The sequence below is a fragment of the Scomber scombrus genome, chromosome 1, assembly GCF_963691925.1.
Source record: "Scomber scombrus chromosome 1, fScoSco1.1, whole genome shotgun sequence".
Classification (NCBI taxonomy): Eukaryota; Metazoa; Chordata; class Actinopteri; order Scombriformes; family Scombridae; genus Scomber; species Scomber scombrus.
The window spans coordinates 15979724-16000329 of NC_084970.1; the positions used below are offsets into that span (position 1 = coordinate 15979724).

Consider the following 20606-nt stretch of genomic DNA (forward strand, 5'->3'; position numbering starts at 1 on the left):
CCTGATGGGGATTCGCTGGCAGGTGGTCCAGATTACTGGGCCAGTTGCCTCTTTGTCAAACACTACAAACACTGCATTTTAAATCTCCCACCTACATTGCATCATTCAACAACCAAAACAGTTACAGTGTTCAAAAAAGAAAACACCCTATTCTAGTAATAACATTACTAATTAAGGTGGCTAGGTCACAATAGTCTTTCCTTCCTTTGTTTTTTTAATACACAAAGTGTTGCTCCTGATTGTAACCTGTTCTGGAGGAAGCTGCTTGCTGAGTCACGACTGCATGAAAACAACACATCATGCTCTGTTAGTATGCACAGGAACATGATTGGATTTTATTGTGAGGTGGGAAAAGAGATCAGAAACTGAAGCCTGAGATAGACAAAAAAAAGGGAAACAAGGGCAGAATTTGAGGGAGGGTTAGAGAATAGAGTAGACAAGGTAGACGGAGAGAAGAAAGATGCAGAGGGGAACAGAACGCTCCATCGGCATACTGATATCATACAAATGTAAATCCAATCTGCTCTTTGAACAGATTAATTATAATTATACCGTCTCTGAGCGCTTCCTGCCAAGAAATATGAGCAAATAAGGTTTCAATGGGGTGTCTGTAAAGTCTCGATTTGATGAGAGATATTATAACAATTGCATGGAGAAGATTATATATCTAATATATACCATATGGTGACAGTTTCAAGGAAATAGGAAAAATAATTACCTAAATTGAATTCATGTTGTCCCAAGATGATACAGATATGTATGTGCAATGTAAATGTAATATAATGTAGTTGGTGAGTCATAATAACAGTATAAATATGATATGAAAACATTGGGAGGGCATTGTAGTGCCACCATCCCATATTAAGGCCAGAAGATTATTTTTGGATGCTGGAAACCTTTAAAGAGATGTTGCAAAAGTGCAGGTCAGCAGGCCGAAGTACGTGTTCAAAAAGTGATATTTATTAACAAAAATATGAACTCCAGGAAATCCAACAAAAAAAAACTTAAACCACAGCAACAAACAAATAAAAGCTTCAGCCTTACAGCAAGCTACCACCTACTCTCCTCCCTGTTGACCACTGAATGACATTTTACCTTCTCCTCTCACCTAACTGGAACACGGCACCTGCTCAGGTAAATATGTGGGTGAGCTACAGAGATACAAAGCTTTCAAAACACCACCCAATTATAAACACTGGGTTTTTCTGTTACTGCTGGCAGTCATTATCTACTATAAGCACACAACTTATTCAAAAGTTCAACCAAATGTCATTTATGCAACAGTTTCACCCATCTTTACACATCCTATCAATTCCAGTCCCTCACTGCTAAGACAACCTAATGATGTAAACCTGCTTCCAGTCTCCCTGATGGGGAAAAGTTGAAAGAGTGGGCTAACCTTTCTAACAGATCATCACCCAGACAAAAATAAACCATATAAAACAACCAATGTATTCAATTATTTAAAAACTAGCAAATTAATGGAAAAATTTGACTGAAAATCATGTTTATATCCCACACAAAACAAGACAATTTCCAGAACCAGTATATTGGTGAACAGTGTATGATCAATGTATGAAATTGTGGCCAGTTTGTTACGGGGATAGTCAGTGGTAGTGTCTAAAATATTAATATGCAATTCTAAATTAAGCTATATTTCAGTCTATAAATACAGTTACAAGAACAATACTTTCCATTCATATCTTGGGATATTTGATTTGAAAGAGAATTTATTTTAATCCTAATTACAATTAATCTAATTATCTGTTAACACCCTTTTGCCCATGTTTTTCTACTCACTCTGTATTGAGTGTTTTTTCAGACTGATTGTTATTCGAGGGGCTTTAACTGTACACTCTCACTCATGCCTCCTGGGCATGGAGAGTTTTTTCTCTACTGCTCTGCGAGCTCATGCCTTTTGTCTCGGCTCAGAAGCAGCTAAAGTAGTGCAAACCAGCATTGGAGGTTTCTCATGTGCAGCAGCCTGAGGCACAACACTAGGTGAGCTGCCAACTTCATCATGTGCATTGACATGACACTTGTCATGACAACGCCCCACACATACCTCTGACGTAAGAGAACTGTTCGCACCATTCATTTTGAAAGAGCTGGCCTACCAGTGGTATACCTCTAATGCTCATGACTCAGTCAGTTGTGATCCAGCCAATAATGATAATGTTGGGGCTTAGTGAAAAGGGCGTGGAGAAGCCTTTTCACAGACATATTTAGGTGCTAATATGAAGTCAATAAATAATAAATACAGCTCAGGATGCTTCAAGAGGAGTCACACACTATTTGATGCATATTGATCTCAATTAGCCTCAAGGTAGCACATTATAATCACAAATAGTTTTGAGCTGTTTTCTGATGGTCAGGGTGGTTTGGATCATTTTTGTATTAATTTATTTCGAACATGTTAAAATAACTTAACAAAATAAAAAGGCTGTATTTATAACAAAATAGAAAATACAGCAAAAATGTTTAGGCATACAACAACACAATAAATATCCAATGTTTGAATGGGTGTAGGATGAAGCAGGGAGCTTTTCTAGTCCTACCCCTTTTTTTTCTTTTTTAAACTCTATCAGTCACTTCCAAGCTAAAAAAGAGAATGAAAAAACACAAAAACAAAGAAAACATAGAACTAACAAACAAACAAACAAACAAACAAACAAACACACAAAACAAAACAAAAAAAAGCCAAGCATTCAAAACAATACGAGTGAATAATGAAAACAATAACAAAAGAAACATGCAAACAAACAAAACAGCACAAGTCACCTCTTTGTTCATCCTGTCTATATTTGTCAAAAGTGTTATTTTTAAATATCTGTTTAAACTGCATGTTTTCATTTCTTCAGAACAGTTGTTCCACAGATTAACTCCTTTTGTTGTGATACAATGATATTTAGCATTTGTCCTCATTAATTGTTTTTTGACCATAGATAATCCTCTTAAGGTGCGTTCACAGCAAAAGCGTCTGACGTCTCGCTGCTGATTGCATGTCGCGGCTGATATGAAATTGCGTGTTATCGCACCACTTACATTGATTTTCTATGTAGACTTGCTGCTCAATTCTCGTCAGACGCTTTTGGTGTGAACGCAGCTTTAGGTTGTTTTTACCTTCCCTCAATTGAAGGTAAATACAACCTAAGAGGAATATCTATCTATCATCTCCTCGTGATGAACAGTTTATTGCTCCAAACAGTAAAGATTTGGTTGTCAAACTTAATCCCCAAATTTCCCTGACTGCCCACCATGCTGAGATGGTGAAGTTTCAAATTGTTGGGTAATTAACCGTCATCACGGACAGCTCACCTGGTTGCGGAACGCCAGTGCCACAATTCCTCCCAGCAGCTCCAGGAGCAGACAAACAGTCAGGGTGTACATGAACTGTGACCAATGACACAACAGACAAAAGAGCCTTTAATCAATCAAGCTCTGCCATTATACACTTGAAATTTGAATCCTTGTCCGTCACAATATTAAGCACTCGTTGATGTTTTTTGAAGTTAAAAACACAACACAAAAATTTAGAAAATGAACTGACTTTCTAGGTTCTAATCCTGTGTCCCTGTGTTAATTATTAATTAGTCTCTTGTTATATGCTTAATATGGCTTATATTTCTACATCAAAATACCCTCTCTTTTCTTAAAAATATTTATGATGGCTCACCTCAAACTCAGGGGTCCTTAGATAAATGTGTATAATTCAAGTTTGAATGAACCATTCACATCTGAAGGATTTGATTTGAATACCGCTCATTAATAAAACCCCACCCACACACAGTATACTATAATATATCACATTGCTGGAGGTTAAGAAGCTTTTATTTCTGTTTCATGGACACTTTCAATTAATTGTTAGCCATTAGCATAAAATGAGACCAGTGTTTTACTACTGCCATGAAGCTACATCTCTAAGCTATGTTGTCTTGTACAAATTCATTAAGCAAGAAAGGATCCTTGCTTATACAATTTGTTATAAATCAGCAGAGTCAGCACACATACAATAAATGAAACCTGTCACAATGCAATGTGTAAAACCTCATTTGGACAATCCATTTTCATGGCTAAAAGAGAAACAACATTGTTCTCACACCTAATACCCCTGTAAAGACTCTGTATTTTTATGTATGCATTTGTGTATGTTTTCTTGTTTTTCCTGTTATCTTTCTTTTCCTCTTTACATTTCAACTTTTATATATGAACTTTAGGAAAAGAAGAAAAGAAAAAAGCATCTTGTGGACAGGTGTTGTAATTTAAACTTTTGCTACAGATACTAAACACAGTGCATCTGGTGCCTGTGCATAATTATATGTTGCAGCTCCAATGCTATTGTGATGTCCATGTCGAAAAAAAGTAACACTTGAATTAACAGTTTGGTTGCATGCAAGGCTTTTACTTAAATGCACAGCTGTGACATGTATAATGTCCTTCAACCACTGTCTTAGCACACCACTCACCACTTTCAGTAGAGTTAGATTATCCCTCAGTGAAGCCAAGACTCCTATGAATGAAACAATAAACATGATGATTCCCAGAAGGATCAGGATTATAGCTGGTGCCAAAAACATCCCCTGCATTGTCTTGTAGCGCTGTCTCTCCACCTCAGCATAGATGCCTATGGCCAGGATGAAGCCACCTATCAGCTGGAAACACAAACAGAAGCAGGTAGCACAGATTAGTCCAACAGCTGTAAAATTCATGACGAACAGAAGAAACAGTTATAGGGCCTCAGCCAAAGATCCTAAATTCTGTAAAGACTTTACAATCTAAAATTTAGGGCTGGATATCATTTCAAAAATGATGATACCACTGCCAATCCAAGTACCCTTAAAGTGATACCGATACCAAATAGATACTTCATTTAATACCCATCATGTAAATAGAACCATTAAATTTAAATAAAATGCCACCACTCCTCCACATCTAAATGATTTGATTCTTAAACAAATGCATTTTGAAAGTCTTCAAAGTGGGCCAATCACATGTCGCATTAAATCGAATGCTTGTGTTTTTTGGCTGTGATCAAGTCCATAGAAATAGTCATATTTTCTACCTCTGGGTGCAAAAAGGATCAATCGCAGGTATTGTTTGAAGGGAGACATTTCGATACTACTTGGTATTGATCTATTTTGGTTGATACCTTAAAAAGGTATTGATTACCAATACCCAGCCCTACTAAAATTTGACATGATGGTGCAGCAAAAGACGGTCGCGGGTTAGTCACTAGATTACATACATAAACTCAACAAGAGCTTTATTAGGAACACCTAAGCAATCTAATACAATCCAATACAACAACTCTGCTATAAGTTATACTATTCTACTTTGAAAGGGTCGAAATATTAGGAAAACTTAAATATAATGCACTGCAGTACACCACCACCACCACCCATTACAACCTCAGTAATAAGCTTCTTGAAATAAGAATTCATGGTAGAGCTGTTGTATTGGATTGAATTAGATTTCACAGATGTTCCTAATAAAGTGCAACAACAAAACAGATGAGCAGACATGGCTAAACAGATACTGTAAACTAGGGTTGGCATTTGAATTTTGTTCTCAAATCTGAATCAATTATCAAATCAGTTTATCAATTAGGAATCATTTACAAATCCTTTATTGATTCTAGTCACCCCATCTGGTTTTACAAAAATATTTAAAATGTATAAATTACTCAATATTTAAGGACTAAAAAAGACTCATGAGTAGATTACAGAGTAGATTGTACTGCATAGTTCCCTAGTAATCAAATAATACGAAAAATATTACTTAATAATTCTTTAATTTTTGCAATGATAACAGATCATAAAAAACTGCACATTTTATGAACACACATGATGAACATAGAAGTTATATAGATGTTACACACTGGAATAGTATGCTAATGATGTCATACTGGCACACAGTAAGTTTAGGCTTATTCCACAGCAGACATTTGACTTCATGAGAACAAAACAAGTGATACTAATAACATTAACAATGACTCTGTTCTATTAATGTGTCCCAGTAAACTGTGACAGTGAGCCAACATGCACAAAACCAGGACTCTGGAACTGAGTGAACATGAATGTAATTAATTTATCATTCATTTTATGATTTATACCTGTGCTTTTCCTACTGTAAGATGTCAAAATGTCTTCTGTGAAAAGGGCCTATTCACATATTCAGGTGAACAAACCTACTTAGATGACATTGCATGACTCAGTGGCAGCTGCTGTCTTTACGAAATCAACATTAAGACAGAAGCCTTTGATACTGGGAAAGGTGCACAGTCTTTTTGTTCCCATTTAAAACCATGTTTTTTCATCTTCAGTGGACCAAATCAAAATATTTCAAACTGACATCCCCGAACGCTGGTCTCTCTCTAGGAATCTATAGAGCCTTGATAGCAAAACAGCCTAATTAGGCAGTATAGTTTTAGTGGCTTAGCCTAATTGCAAGCTGCATTTTCTCCAGACTGAAGTGGACGTCAACAACAGATAATTCAGTGTTGTTATTGTAAATGACAGTGTTCTTTAATTAAGGTTCTCTGAAGCACTTGCGTTTGGATACATTGAATCTACTCGGAACGATCAATAGTGTTTGGACTCACATACTCTCTCTCTAACACACATCTTTTTTTCCTCACTCAATTACTCCAACATAATTTAACAATCAGTTCAGGTCTGGTCCTAGTCTTTTTACTATCAATGCTGTGGAACAGATTGTTCTGTAGACTGTCCAACACACACACACACACACACACACACACACACACACACACACACACACACACACACACACACACACACACACACACACACACACACACACACACACACACACACACACACACACACACACACACACACACACACACACACACACACACACATTTGGTTTTAGGTTTCTTTCCATGTTAGCAGCCTGGCTCTGTGGATGGAAGTGTTGGCAGGTCAATCTGTTGGTCAGTTCATCTGGCCAACACTTTGAGTCCAGACTGACACAAAACTATTGGATTGTCATGAAATTTTGTACACATGGTCCTCAGAGGATCAACCTTAAAGATAGGATTACAATTTAAATTTAAAAAAGACAAAAAATCTGCCTATATGAACTCTATAAACTATAATAATCCCCATTGAATGAACTTTCAATGTAAATGATGAGGTCCAAATTGCACAGTGTGTCTACAAAAATGCAAAAATGCATTCGAAAGTTTATCTAAGGCTACTGTGAAACTTCCACATTCAGTTGGTCATATTAAGTAAGATATCTTTCACATTTACAGTCTTTTTAGTAAAAATCTAACGCCGCCATCAGGCCAAAATTCTAATTGGTCCAGTACTTTAGTATAAAGCCAAATACCTGCAAAACTAATGACATGCCAATCAGCTTCAGGTCTATTTTGTGCTTAATGCTACAGTAATAAGCAAATGTTTGCATACTGGCAGACAGTATGCAAACATTTGCATTAGTTTATATGGCTCACCTTGGCCTGACCCCATGTGCTTTTAAAGCTGACCCATTAAGTCACTCTCACCCTTCATCCTGTTGACATCCACCCTGCATCATTTCCTTTTGGTTCGTCTATTTTTGTTAACTTTACTTTTAATAAATCACATTGGTTTTAAGTAATACTTTTGCATGGACTCCTTCTTTGTCACATTCCTGAGCCAGTTTGTGACAATGTTAACATGCTAAACTAAGCTGGTGAACATGGTAAACACTATTCTGAATTTTGCTGAACATCAGCATGTTAGCATTCGAGCTGAAATCTCACACAAACTCAAACACGCCCTGTAATGTTGGTTGCTCGCCTTTCATAGTGTTAAAATATACAAATCTAGTATAATTTGCCAAAGTCATTTTTGTGCGACAGAAATATATGTAGTCGCACTCAAGTCGTGGCTGATAATGAATGCAAATTGAATGCTTTCATCTATTCATATGTAAATATGATGAGAATGCTGGTATGTTTTAATAAGCCTATGTTGCATTGTGAGATATTCAGTTTGACTCAGTGACTGAAAACTAACAGCAGTGAACATACTGCATAACTGAGCCACTACATACCACTTCTTACCAAATGTGATTGAATATAGCTCAGTTTAATTAATTATCTATTAATAAACCTTTCCATTTAAGGAATGCCACCTGATCAATTTAATAACTGTTTTACACTGACCTTGTTAACACAGAGAAGATTTCAGAGAAAACTGAGCTTAGCCCACCACATGTCAAAGGAATAACTGAGTGAGACTGAAGCTTGTTTCTTCAGTCAGAAAATAATTTGCAGATAATTCAGTCCAGTGTTGTCTGCCCTCAACAACACGTCGGCACATCTTCAGTGTCACATTAACATGAGTCAAAACTGATTTGCAATCTGCAGTAAGCATCTGGCAGCACCTAATTATGAAGTCAGTGCCAATGACAGTCAGGGACGTTCTGAAAATAAAGGGAGAGCTTCAAGGGTCAATTCACAAAAATGTAAAGACAAAAAACAGACACATTTTTCCACTTGGTCCACATATTATCTAGCCATGTAGATATAATTTGCTGAGTTTTAGAGATATGCATCCATGCTGCCATCCCAATACAACAGAGAAAAGTGGAATTCCACATCTGGTGCTAAATGCATTGAATATTTTCCTGACTGGATAACCTGTATTTCTTCCCACAATCAGATTTCATCAGACCAACCTTCTACCAAAGAATAAATGGCTAGTTTGGAGGATCTTTGCACCTAACTTTCTAACTTCTCTAATTAGGGATGCAGTGTGAAGGATTTTGGGGTCTGATTTTGTTTATTTCATTGATGGACAGATCACTCATCAAAATATCTATCCATCAGCAGCACATCATTCAACAGTGACACCAAATTAGGAAATGATCAGCAAACCTTACAGTTGTATAGTAAAGTCTAATAACAGTTTGCCTCATAGATGATGTGTTTCTACTCTTACACTTGATATTGAAAGAGATTTGAGCGCTAAAATACTATCTAGTAAAAAGTTCAATTCTGCTGAAGTGGAAGGTTGCAACATTTGTTGTACACCAAGCAGAAAACAATTGCAATACAACAAAATTAAGTGACCCCATCTGTTTCTACAATGAGCTCTGGGCTAATCTAAAATTAAAAAAGGTCACTTGCACAGATTCGATTACTGCCAAATAGCACACGAGCAAATGTAGGTCTGTAATGTGATCAGGCAGGCAACTAAAGCAGGAACTGGAAAAACACCAATAAGCAATTTATAGTGACAATTATTATTTTTGGGAGGGTCAAATGAGCCTGTTTGCAACTTCCTGCCTCATATGAACAATGAGCAATACAGTGCAACACCATCACTGCAGTTTAGGCTATTTGCATAAGAAAGCAGAGGAATACAACCTTTCTTTAAAATGAAAACAATGCTTTCTTACAACTTCAATTTTATTTTTTATAGCTAAGACGATTATGTCATAAACAGCAGATCTGTGCTGAAGAGAAAGGTCGTAATTCTTGGAATAACAGGTAAAAAACAAAGCCATGCAAAACAGAATGCTGAACAAGATTAAATTACCAGAGCTAAACCGGAACAAACCAGACCAAAGGATCCAACAAAGACTGAAATGCAAACCAAGACTTATACTAACTGAACTAGTGAGGGAATGGGGAACAGGTGACTAGATAGACACAAGTGCAGGCCAAGAGTTGAGTGACTGGGAGGACACTCGGGACAGGACAGTGCTGACAAGACTGGTCCAGGACAGGTGTGAAGGCTGGAGAGGAGTGCAGGAACACAGAAGGGAAACTGAAAATCAAAACCCAGAAAACACACACAACCCAGTATACATAAAACCATCCAAGAAAAATCCATTAAAATAAACTCAAGTTACCATCAGCTAACTAATAATGTAATGCAGTCCTTCAAACAACAACTCAAGTATAAATGAGCAAAATCAAATGGCCAAAAGGGCTGAAAAACAGAAGTATAACACCAGAAACCAAGAGAAGTCCAAAAACCGTGAGGCCGTAACAGATTATTCCTAGAAATCAACCCCTTCTGGTGATTATTTTAATCACCCCCCTTAATTTTTTCTTCCATATAAGTTTGACTAACTGCAGGTTTGTTTACAACTTGTCTGATACTCCCTGTGCTAGTGCTTCATGCACCGTTACACCTATTTTTAGTAATGATGTCATGTTTTAAAATCTCAGCAATGACAATGGTGAGCCCTGTGTAATCATATACAAAAAGGAAGACCTGTCTGGAATAAACTGTGGTTTTCCTTTCGTTTGAGCCAGTCGAATAAACAACAGTTACATCAGTTTAAACACATTTTCAATTATAATAAACAGTAAAAAACATTTTGTTTGTCTTCGCACCTGTAGCAATGTGGTTATCGCTAAAAAGAAGTGTCAGCCTCTTAAATTTGCAGCCTAAAATTTGTTGCTAATTGCATTGATCCCTCCTCACAATCTATCTTCAGCCTTTCCAAACTAAGACAGACAACATGTCAGAGAGGAGGAAACCAGCAAGGAAGAAGGAAAGAAAAGAAGTTTCACATAAGTAGCCATCTGTGAGCTCTGATGAACCACTGTTTATATTCCACCATGATGTTTTTTCCTTACATGTCCCTGCCGGCTGTCTGTTATGGTATCTCGCTATTGACTAGGTGCCCTCCCGCTGACCCCAAAGTCACTTCTATTCAGCCTAGAGGAGAGGAGGGCACTTAAAGCATTTTTAACAACTCAACATTTCTGCCAACAATAGAATATGTCAACATTCGTAAGTGATCATCTTTACAGGCAGTTTTGCTGTTTTGTGAATCCCTCAGGTTCATGTAAACTAAAATTGTAGCAATAATATATTAACACAGGCAGATCTCTGTTTATCAGCATGCACTTAGCTGCAGAAGACTTGATGCCAATATCAGGGCATTAGGCCAAGGTTAAGTTGTATTATATAACCTATTACACTCATGAACAGCTCTACAGTGTTATTGCTTACCTAACTGCTGTGACAGGACACAGTGCGGAAACTGAAAAGGAACTCTGAAACCAGACTATAAACTGCAGTAAAGAGACATAAATTCACCGAAATAAATCGTATTAATCACATTAACAATGTTCTGCAGGACAAGGTCACAGTTAGTGATTTGTCTCACATCATGTCATTTTCTATTATGTAAATTATATGAGTGCAAATTAATATGGAGGCTTGAACGTGTCTCCTGAGGAATTAATAGTTTTTCATAGGTAAACTGTAGAATTATCTATTCATTGATTGATATATTCAGAAACTTCTTCTGCTTCTTCTTGGTGGTTGGGACCTCATTTCATTCTAAAGTAAGTGTGTTTAAATAAAACAAGATAACTTAGGACCCCAATTTTGTCTCTGACTACTCTTAAGTCAATTAAGCTTTTTTGGATTTTCACATGAAAAACACTGATTATAAATCGAACAGAAAGCAATGCAGTAATCCAGCCACATTCTGTTACCAGACAAACAGAAACTGCTGAAACAAAGCCAGAGTTCAAAAGCAGGCTCATTTCTTTCCAGCCTTAGTTCAGCTGTGCTGGAAGCTGAATGCGAACAGGGGAAATGTTTATTTGACCATATAAAAAGTTGCTGGTTAAAAGCCTGTACTGTTGAGGGACGGTAGATGACAGATTATGTACTGATCAGCTCACATAACAACAGCTGTCAGTAAAGTACATTGGTCCCAAATTACAGTGCAATTACAGTAGCTGAGTGGTCAAGAGAAAAGACCTGCTTTAAACTGGGAAATCCCAATGAGTCCATATGTGTAAGTGTGAATCATGTGCTGTTGTTACAAAGTGTGCTCAGTCAGCCTTCAACATGTAAATCAAGGTCAAGAAAAACAGACAACCTAAATACAGCAGGATGAAGTGAAATCAACCCACAGGGACAAGAAGCTTGCATCATAGTTGGGATGGTTGTCTTCAAAAGTCAAAACTCTCATTGCTTTTCACTAAAAAATCAACTGATAGAATTAATCAATTTAATACAAATTACAGATGTTAGTCATAACTCCGTTGACACACTTCTAATCAGGTCTCAGTAATCAAAACAATGATCTCTGCTGTGCCTACCAAGTACACTGCTGGCATCATGTCACTACACCCCTTTGATTTAATATAATATATAACTCAGAATTAATTTCAAGGAGAGAAAACAGTGACGTGTGAAATTCCCATCTCACAGATACATTGTCACCCTCATGCTCGGCTGTAGTTTTGGTTTTAGTCTTAGTCGACTGTAACACCTTTGATCCCACAGTACTGGGTTAAGCTATTGTCCTTGTATAGTCATTTTCCACAGTAAGCAGGAAATAAACAATCTTATACAGTGCATTGTTCCTCCAACATGTGTTATGCTGCTTGTCTGTGTGCAACCTCAGCACACACTGTGTGTTGGTCTATCATTTTATTTTTGTTTCTAATATTAATTACAATATAGTCAAATACAAATGAGCTGAAATATCTCTCCCCATCCTGTTTGATGAGACATTATAACAGAAATACAGTTGGTGTCAATAATAAAACAGCAGGCAATTTAATGCTGAGTGAGTGAACATTTGCTACTGTCTACATTTCCTGAAGGAAGTGACTATGTGACCTCAGCTGCTCTTTGCTCTGGACTGCATGCCGCAGAGATAAACCACGTTAGAGACACAATGTTTCCAACAGAATTTTGAGAGACTATGGTGGTGGGATCTCAGTCCAACCCTCTAGAGGGGTCCAGGGGCATGTTCCCCTGGAAGAAAATGTTGTACATTTTTAAGTCAAATGCATCATTCTGGTGCACTCTGAGAGCAAAATTTAGAGCTTAAGTCTAGAATTGTATTTTGTGCTCTAGTTATGTAATTACTGGTTGAACTGGTGATGACACAGCAAAAAGGTCACACCCACAAAGCACAGGAAAGAAATTTTACCATTTAATAAATGTTCCAAACAAACTATCAAAAAAGTTGTAATGTCCATATTTCAGTTTATTACTTATGAACGTATAAAATACTTTTTCAGTAAATATCTTTTTCTACATTGTGTTTCTTCAAATAACTAAACTAACTGTCTTTGCTTATCAATAAAAGACTCGACTTTCAGATGATTTATTAGTGGATCCAGATCTTAGTTGAGTTATTGTACAGATGGAAATAAAGAATAACTCTCATTAAGACTTTGCTTTCTTTAAACTGAACCAACCAAACCAGCATAACGCTGCTGCGTTTTAAACAGCACACAGGTGTTTCAGATTCAGGGATCCCTGTGTTATTGATCTGATTCACTGGCTTTCTTACTGTCGCCGCTCCCTCGCTTCATTCACTCTCTAGCTCGCTCTACCACAGCTAACACAACAGCTTCCTGTAGCCGCTTACTGGTGGAACAACTCTGTCCCCCATTCAGTGTCCGGACCTTTTATACAGAACAGCGAGGCAGAATAAAGTAGTAGTACTCTATTCCCACATTATTCAACAGGCTCTCCTGAGAGCAGTGGAGAGCAACAAGAAGTGACAGCAAACTATGGCAGAGGCTAATGTTAGCTGCTCCTCTCATCTCTCCTCTGTCTCAGAAGGGACAGAGCTGAGCCTCTGTGTGCATCAGAGACAGAGACAGTGGAAAGTTGTCACAACTTTACTCAGTAATATAACAATATAATCCACACAAAAGAAGATAACGTCTCATTTTGGAGAGTGTACAGTACACACATGTTCAGCTCACTGTGACACTGTGGCAGCACAAATTAGACAATGGTGGGCCACCACAGTCTATAATTAATGGTAAACACTGAGACAGTGTGGTGAGAACTTCTCTTTAACATGACTGAATCAACAAGATGTAGGAACAAAGTAATAAGTCATTAATCTCTTTCGTCTTTCTTATCAAGCCAGCATTCACTCCCCATAATGCACCAATTACTGCTTCACCATCCCATTCCCTCTTCCATGAATAATTATTTTAAAAATGTCTCACAGAAGGAACAAATAAGTCATTTTCTTTGTCCATTAAGTGTTGTGCCTGTCAGCCATCTGTCTGCACAAATATAAATGCTCTGTTATGCTGTCTATGAGAAGGAGCAGCTGCACAGTTTAGCTATGTTGCACAAAACTTTTTGTCTTTTAAGTAAGTGACAAGTACCAAAATATACACCATCAGCGTGTCCTGTGTTGTTTTAATTTTGTTCTCAACTTCTGGAAACAATTGTTTTGGCTTAATTTAAGTGAATGCCTAGAAAATACAAGTAGAAGCAGGTAAATTGTAATCATAAAGGCATTTCCCTCTTGTTTTTGACATATCACAGCATTTAAGACGATATTTAAGCTCTAAACTGCTTTACTTGGATATAGCAGAGAGTTAGACAAGGCTCCCTTGCAGCTGAGGCTATGTCTGTTTGTCTGCCAAGATTCTCTATTACCAAGCAAACTTATACCTTACTAGGTATTGTTATGAAGTTGCTTCTTCCGCTAAGATGACTGTAATATTTGCTTACACTGTAGTTCATCTGAGTTGCTCTTCAGGGAACACTTTACTTAACCTGACCTCTCTACTGGAAACTCTTTGCTGTCTCACAGAAATGAAATACATTCCTTCTTTGACTTTGACTCCTTTGTGTGTTTTGTAATACTGATGTACTGATGATTCCTGATTAACATTTGAAGTCATTTTAAATTCCCTTTTTATCTACCTGCAAACAAATATGCTGTTAGAAAATGAATTTATTCTCAAGCTAAACAGTAGTTTTCGGAGCCTCTGATGGCCTGTGGCTGCAGGAGATCTGCACCACTGTTCCTGAGAGTGATCCAGTGGCTTGTTTGACATCTTATCTTATCTTAATTAGGGCTGCAACTGATGGTTATTTTCATAATCAATTATTTTCCCAATTCATCAATCAGTCGCTGGGGTCTATAAAAATGCCTGTCACAATTTCCTATAACCCAGCAAAATGTTTTTACATTTGACAAGTTGGAAACAAAATTAGTTGAAAAAAATAGAGAAAAGCTGCTTAAATTGCAACTGAGAAGCTGGGAAAAGTGAATGTTTGTCAAACAAAAATTTTCTTTTTAATGACTGGTAAATTAATCATCTAAACATACTGCACAAATAAAATGCTAGATCTCAAATCTTTCACTAATATTAAGCTATTTCACAAGTTGCACAGTGGTGAGTCACAAAACAGCAACCATACAGTTTGTCTCTCTATGACATTTCTTTCATGTTTTGTAAAACAACCTGCTCACATTGCATGATCAGGCACCTATACAGTTTACACTACAAATACACTCGAGTCTATGGTGATAGTGCAGTTCTATCAAATATACAGAAAACAAAAACTTTATTAAATATGCACCTACTGTAACTGCCTATTAGGTTGAATGTACTGGATCAACTCTGTCATGTCATGCCATTTAATGCAGCTACTCATTTTTCCCATTGCTGATCTGTCATGTGGTGGAGTGGTTAGACACACATGACTCATTTGGTGCTTCAGTCTGACCACAGACAGCAGGGCATAACGAAAAATGTTTCTGGAATTAACCAGAATAAAAATCTGTTGTTCCTCCTTTTTTCGTTATCTCTTTCTCTCTCGCTTCCTATATGTTTTTCCCCTTTATCAGGCAGGTAAAGGTGCAGAGAGGAGGGTGGAGCCAGCCTGTGCTTATACAGCCACGGTTATTAAGTACAGTCTAGTTATTCATTACTCAACAGGTAAAACACCTGTCGCTCCCAAACTGAACAACACGATGCAGTTTGACAAACGGTAAAATCTTGTGTTGCTGACAATTTCTCACTATAACACATTTAAACCGTCTTTCCTTTCTAGTTATATACAGACTCCCAGCAGGCGAAAGGCAAACACACCCAGTCTAACCAGTCCAGTTCAGATAACAGTGCAAACAAAGCACACGCTCCTCGTCACAAACGGTGCCCGGGACATTACTTACCCACCAGACGATGGCATAGGAGAACAGGACGAATTTGAGGAAAACGTACGAGCATCTTTGGCAGTATCGGATCTCGTCGCTGTTGGACATGGTGTCGGCTGCGGACAGTTCAGCTCAGCGGCTTCCTGCGCTGTTTACAACACACTTCCGCGTTGTCGTCGTCACCACACCTGTAGGCGCGTGTGTGTGGGGGTGATGGATGTCAGGCAGCACGTTCACAAGGGAGAAATAAAGAGGAGGGTCACGCTTTTAGATATGTATATGTTCACAGAGTGTTTGTCTCGAATGATTGATGGGAGGGTGAAATACAATTGTGTTTGACCACTGAACCTCGAAATTGTTTTTTAATTGGTTTTCTCAAAAAGATACATTTCTCGAATCATCACATTTGCAAAAACACTAAATGCAAAAAAAACAGCCCCACACAGTGTGATTTACATAAAAGCTCTAACTTTGTTTTATCTGTCCAAAGCACATCCTCCCAGAAGGACTGCGGCTTGTCAACATGCATATTGGAAAACTCTAGTCTGGCTTTTTTGTGGCTCCCTCTTAGAAAAAGGGTCTTCCTGGGTCTGCCATGGAGCCCATTTTCATATCACTGAATGATGGATGGTGCGACTTGAAACTATTGTACCTTGAACTTGAAGCTCAGCGTGGATGTATTAAAGTTTTCCTTGGTTCTGTCTTGGCCATTCGCACAATCCTTTTGTTAAATTTTCCTCTTGTGCCCACGTCCAGAGATGTTGGCTACAGTTTTATGGGCATTAAACCTCTTAATAATAGTAGCAATAGTGGTCACAGGAACATCAGGCTCATTGGAGATGGTCTTGTAACCTTTGCGTTGACCATACTTGGCTATTACCTTTTTTGTCTTCAGACCCACTCTAGTATTCCTTCTGTTTCCATGTTCAATGTGATGCACACAGTGGCACCGGAGAGTGAATAATTTTCTCCTTTTAAACTGGCTACATAAGTGGTTATAAGCTTGAAAACACCTGCGATACTAATCAAAACAAACTAACACAATATTCTGCTTTAAGTATCTCTACAAATGAATTATTTCTTACCAATAATTGTGTCCATTTTTTTCTCCAAACATTCAGCCGCATATTTTGATCGGCCTCGACCACAAGGCCGTGACAGAGAACATGATCCACAATTGTGTACGTTATTTCATTTGGAGTGTGCCTTGGACTCACCTACCTCTCCCTCTGTTTTGCCTCTCTACTCTTCTTCATGCAGCCTTACTTCTCCTCTTCTTCCCAGCTGTTTACTCTGTTCATTTCCTTGTTTTTCTTCCACTGTCAAAAGTTATAACACTGTGTTGTGCTTTATCTTTGTGTGCTTGCCAACTAAAGGTTCATTAGATGCAGCTCTGAGCTATTTAAGATCATCGGTTGACTAGTGTAACTGGTTGATCATTGTTTGATATATTGCTTAACAAATTCCTCTTCATTAGAGAAAGTCAAGATCTGATGTGACCTGAGAACAATTCATCATTTCAGGACACATTTACAAAAAAAGTTGAATAGAAGGAAAATATCCTTGGTTTACATGCTTGCTGAGATGATTTTGCATGTAATGACTTATGCAATGAAGTAATGCAGATAAGTCTAAGTCTTGGGGGAAAGGACTATTCAACAGAGAACCAGCATAATACATTTTGATCAACATGACATAAGCAGTTGATTATGTTGGAAACATCAGAAAATTGTACACACAGTAATCTATTAAAAATTTGTTTGGCCTTCGTGCACATAGCAAACATGCATATTCAGGGGAAATATAGCTCAGACATGCCATTTTACAAGGCTGTAATTTTGAAATTCTACATAAGCATGTCCTGATATTTCAAAGTTAAGTTCAATGTTGTTATAAGTGATAATAATGTATTTGATTGAGAAAATTACAGTCAAATCTTGTGAAATCCTGGAGATAATTTTGAGTGCTGTTAAATGTTTGATTATATAAATACATTAGTTGATTGCTCAATTTAGCTTCTTTTAATGGATTATTTAAATTTTCAATTGATTATTTGCATATATGTATATATTGTATATATACGAATATCTGTAAATTCACAGGCATTTCATTGTTTTATGGAAATAAAGTCTATAAAGTAATACAGAACATGTCCTGTAAAATTACTTCTTTTTCTTTATTTTTTACAGTGTAGGTGTTGATGGCAAACACTTCTTGGATAGCACAACAATTTACAGTAAAACATGTATCTTTGCCCCCTAGTGGTGGATTAGAAATCACTTGCAAAGGGGCCATAAAGAATCAGCCACTACTACTTTGTTGGGTCCGGAGGATTTACCAATAATGTGGCCTTTGTTGCCTCTGAATACTGAATTTACTAATACTTTTGTTGCAAGGCTATATGGAGTGTCTTTGTTAAGACATTTACTTTTGCTAACTTATACAGCATGGAAATGTATGCAGGTTAATCCTCCTTAACTGGTAAATCAATCAACTGAATACTTCAAAATCAAATTACAAGACATTATATCAATAAAAAACATTGTGTAGCCTACAATATTGCAAAATATTTTGTTCAAAGTTAACAATTTTAACCAGAAAGAAGGTCGCATATGTCTCAAGAAGGTTTCATATTATTTGACTGCTGTTTTGTAAATGTAAATTATGTTCAGTCACAAAACTAAAGAACAGAAAAGGTCATTTTATGGCATTTAAACAATAGACAGCCACCATTGTGCTGTTTGTGACTAACCATTGCTTGTACATTAAGCAGTGTATCTGACACTGTTGGTTTTAGTCCAGCCTTATCAGCAGCTGTTCGGCTGATAAAGTACATTGAGTCAGTGAGTGAGAGCTGTATGAGCGGCTGTTCAGGCAAGAGAATCACTATTTTTGACACATCTGGTGGTTACACCTTATTTTATCATCTCAGCCTTTTCTTATCTTCTTCCACAAGTAAAAGACCACAAGCTGACAGCAGAGATGCAAAGCAAAACAAAGCTAAACTGAGCATTTGTAGCTTTTATCATATATGTTCTTAATTTGTATTCTCAGGGTAATAGAAAACAGTTTAATCAGATTCACCTTGGCATGAAAAACTATTGGCTAGCTTGTTTTTAATTGTCTTTCAGGTGATAGTTTTTTTGTATTAGCAACACAGACTGCAGGCTAGTCAACATGCGCAAAATGTACATGTTAGTGGTCAGATGTAGTCTCTGAGGTGTGTTCAGGTGCAACTTTTAACAGAGGTAAGTTTCAGGCCGTGGATAGTAAGCACTGTTATTCCTTTGTCTACAATGATTCAGGCTCAGATTCACACAGGAGACCACACTTGGTTCAGTACAGTTACTTCAGCTTGAAACTTTTCTTTCCTCTGTACCCTTCATGTGGCCTTCATAAAGTCCTGCACAAGGATATGTGTGCGCATGTGAGAGCACACACATGTAGTACATTCTGTGCACACACAACACAGAGAAAAAAAAGACAAAATGAGTTGAGCTGAAGTCGGCAGGCTCTACCTCTGTCCGTTCTTTCCTGTGCAATCAAATAGACATACACAGTAGATTTCCTCCGAGAGGGACATATAGTCACAACAGAGCAGGAGGGCAGAGACACAAATGGATGTCCACAGACATCAAAGTCCCAAAAGACATCAAAGTGGTAGTTAGTGAGTAGAAAGAATAAAAGCAACAGGAAACACAAGCAGGGACGTTAACAGCAAGACAGAGAGGCATAAGAACCATTGAAAGAAAATGTCACAGATTCCTAATTTTTTGCACTTTGTTTGATTGTTTTAAGGAGAAACATGAATAAAAGTCACTGCTATGACCCAACAGCACCACAGTACTACATTACATATGTGTGCACATCATAAGAGCATATAGCAAGTACATGTGAGTGTCCTTAATGTCACCTTATGGTTTGTGATAAGTAAACAGGTAACAAGTACGTATTTGTATATCTTTTTAAACAAATAGACTGTTCATTACCTGTACAGTTTATAATACAGTAAACAGAAACACAGAAGTAATGCCCTCCCCCATACTTACTGTACACAACAGCAGAGCACACAGAAACATGTGAAATGTAAATAGACTAAACACATGCAGTATGTTCACATTTTTAAACCAACAGGACATAAATACTGACTCATACTGTCTCTATTGGGACTTTTAAGTGTTTTGTCATGTTTCAGATGCCACAGCTCAAACTTAAAGTACTAAATATGTGACTGCCAATAACTGCAAACACAGAGCTGTGCTTTGCAAGTGCTTTGTGATCAACCCCGTTATCAACCCTGCAACACCCTCAGTTCTTCTCAGATAAATTCTCAACCCGAGGAAAAAATGACATATTTTTCAATGGAGCTTTAAGGTTGAGGCAGAACTTCCCTTTTACCTGTTTGCTTTTGCACTGAGCAACAACCAATAAAATGAGTTTGATTAGCACAGGAATATTGTATTCATGTGTTGACTGTGGCTAACTAAGCACAAGTTGATTCACATCAACTGGGAGACCATTACTCTGAACGGCACAACAAGGAATGACATAGTTCTAACAGTAGCTGCACTTAATGACGAGGATCCCTGACAGGCTGCAAACAAAAAGCAGCAGCAAAGGATGGAGAGACTCCCCAAAAATAAGTCATCTCCCACCATCAACAGCACCTTGATTCACACTAC

General features: G+C 37.5%; 1 protein-coding gene across 1 annotated transcript in view; it reads right to left on the reverse strand.

Annotated features, from left to right (window-relative positions):
* Positions 1 to 16055, reverse strand: part of tspan15 (tetraspanin 15) — a 39499-nt gene extending 23444 nt beyond the window's left edge. Inside the window, exons 1-3 of the mRNA XM_062417141.1 lie at positions 15943 to 16055; positions 4467 to 4652; positions 3319 to 3393 (exon numbers count right to left, since the gene is read on the reverse strand). Coding sequence (XP_062273125.1) covers positions 3319 to 3393; positions 4467 to 4652; positions 15943 to 16032 — 351 coding nt within the window. The 5' untranslated portion in view covers positions 16033 to 16055. The remainder of the gene's footprint in view (positions 1 to 3318; positions 3394 to 4466; positions 4653 to 15942) is intronic.
* Positions 16056 to 20606: the final 4551 nt, after the last annotated feature.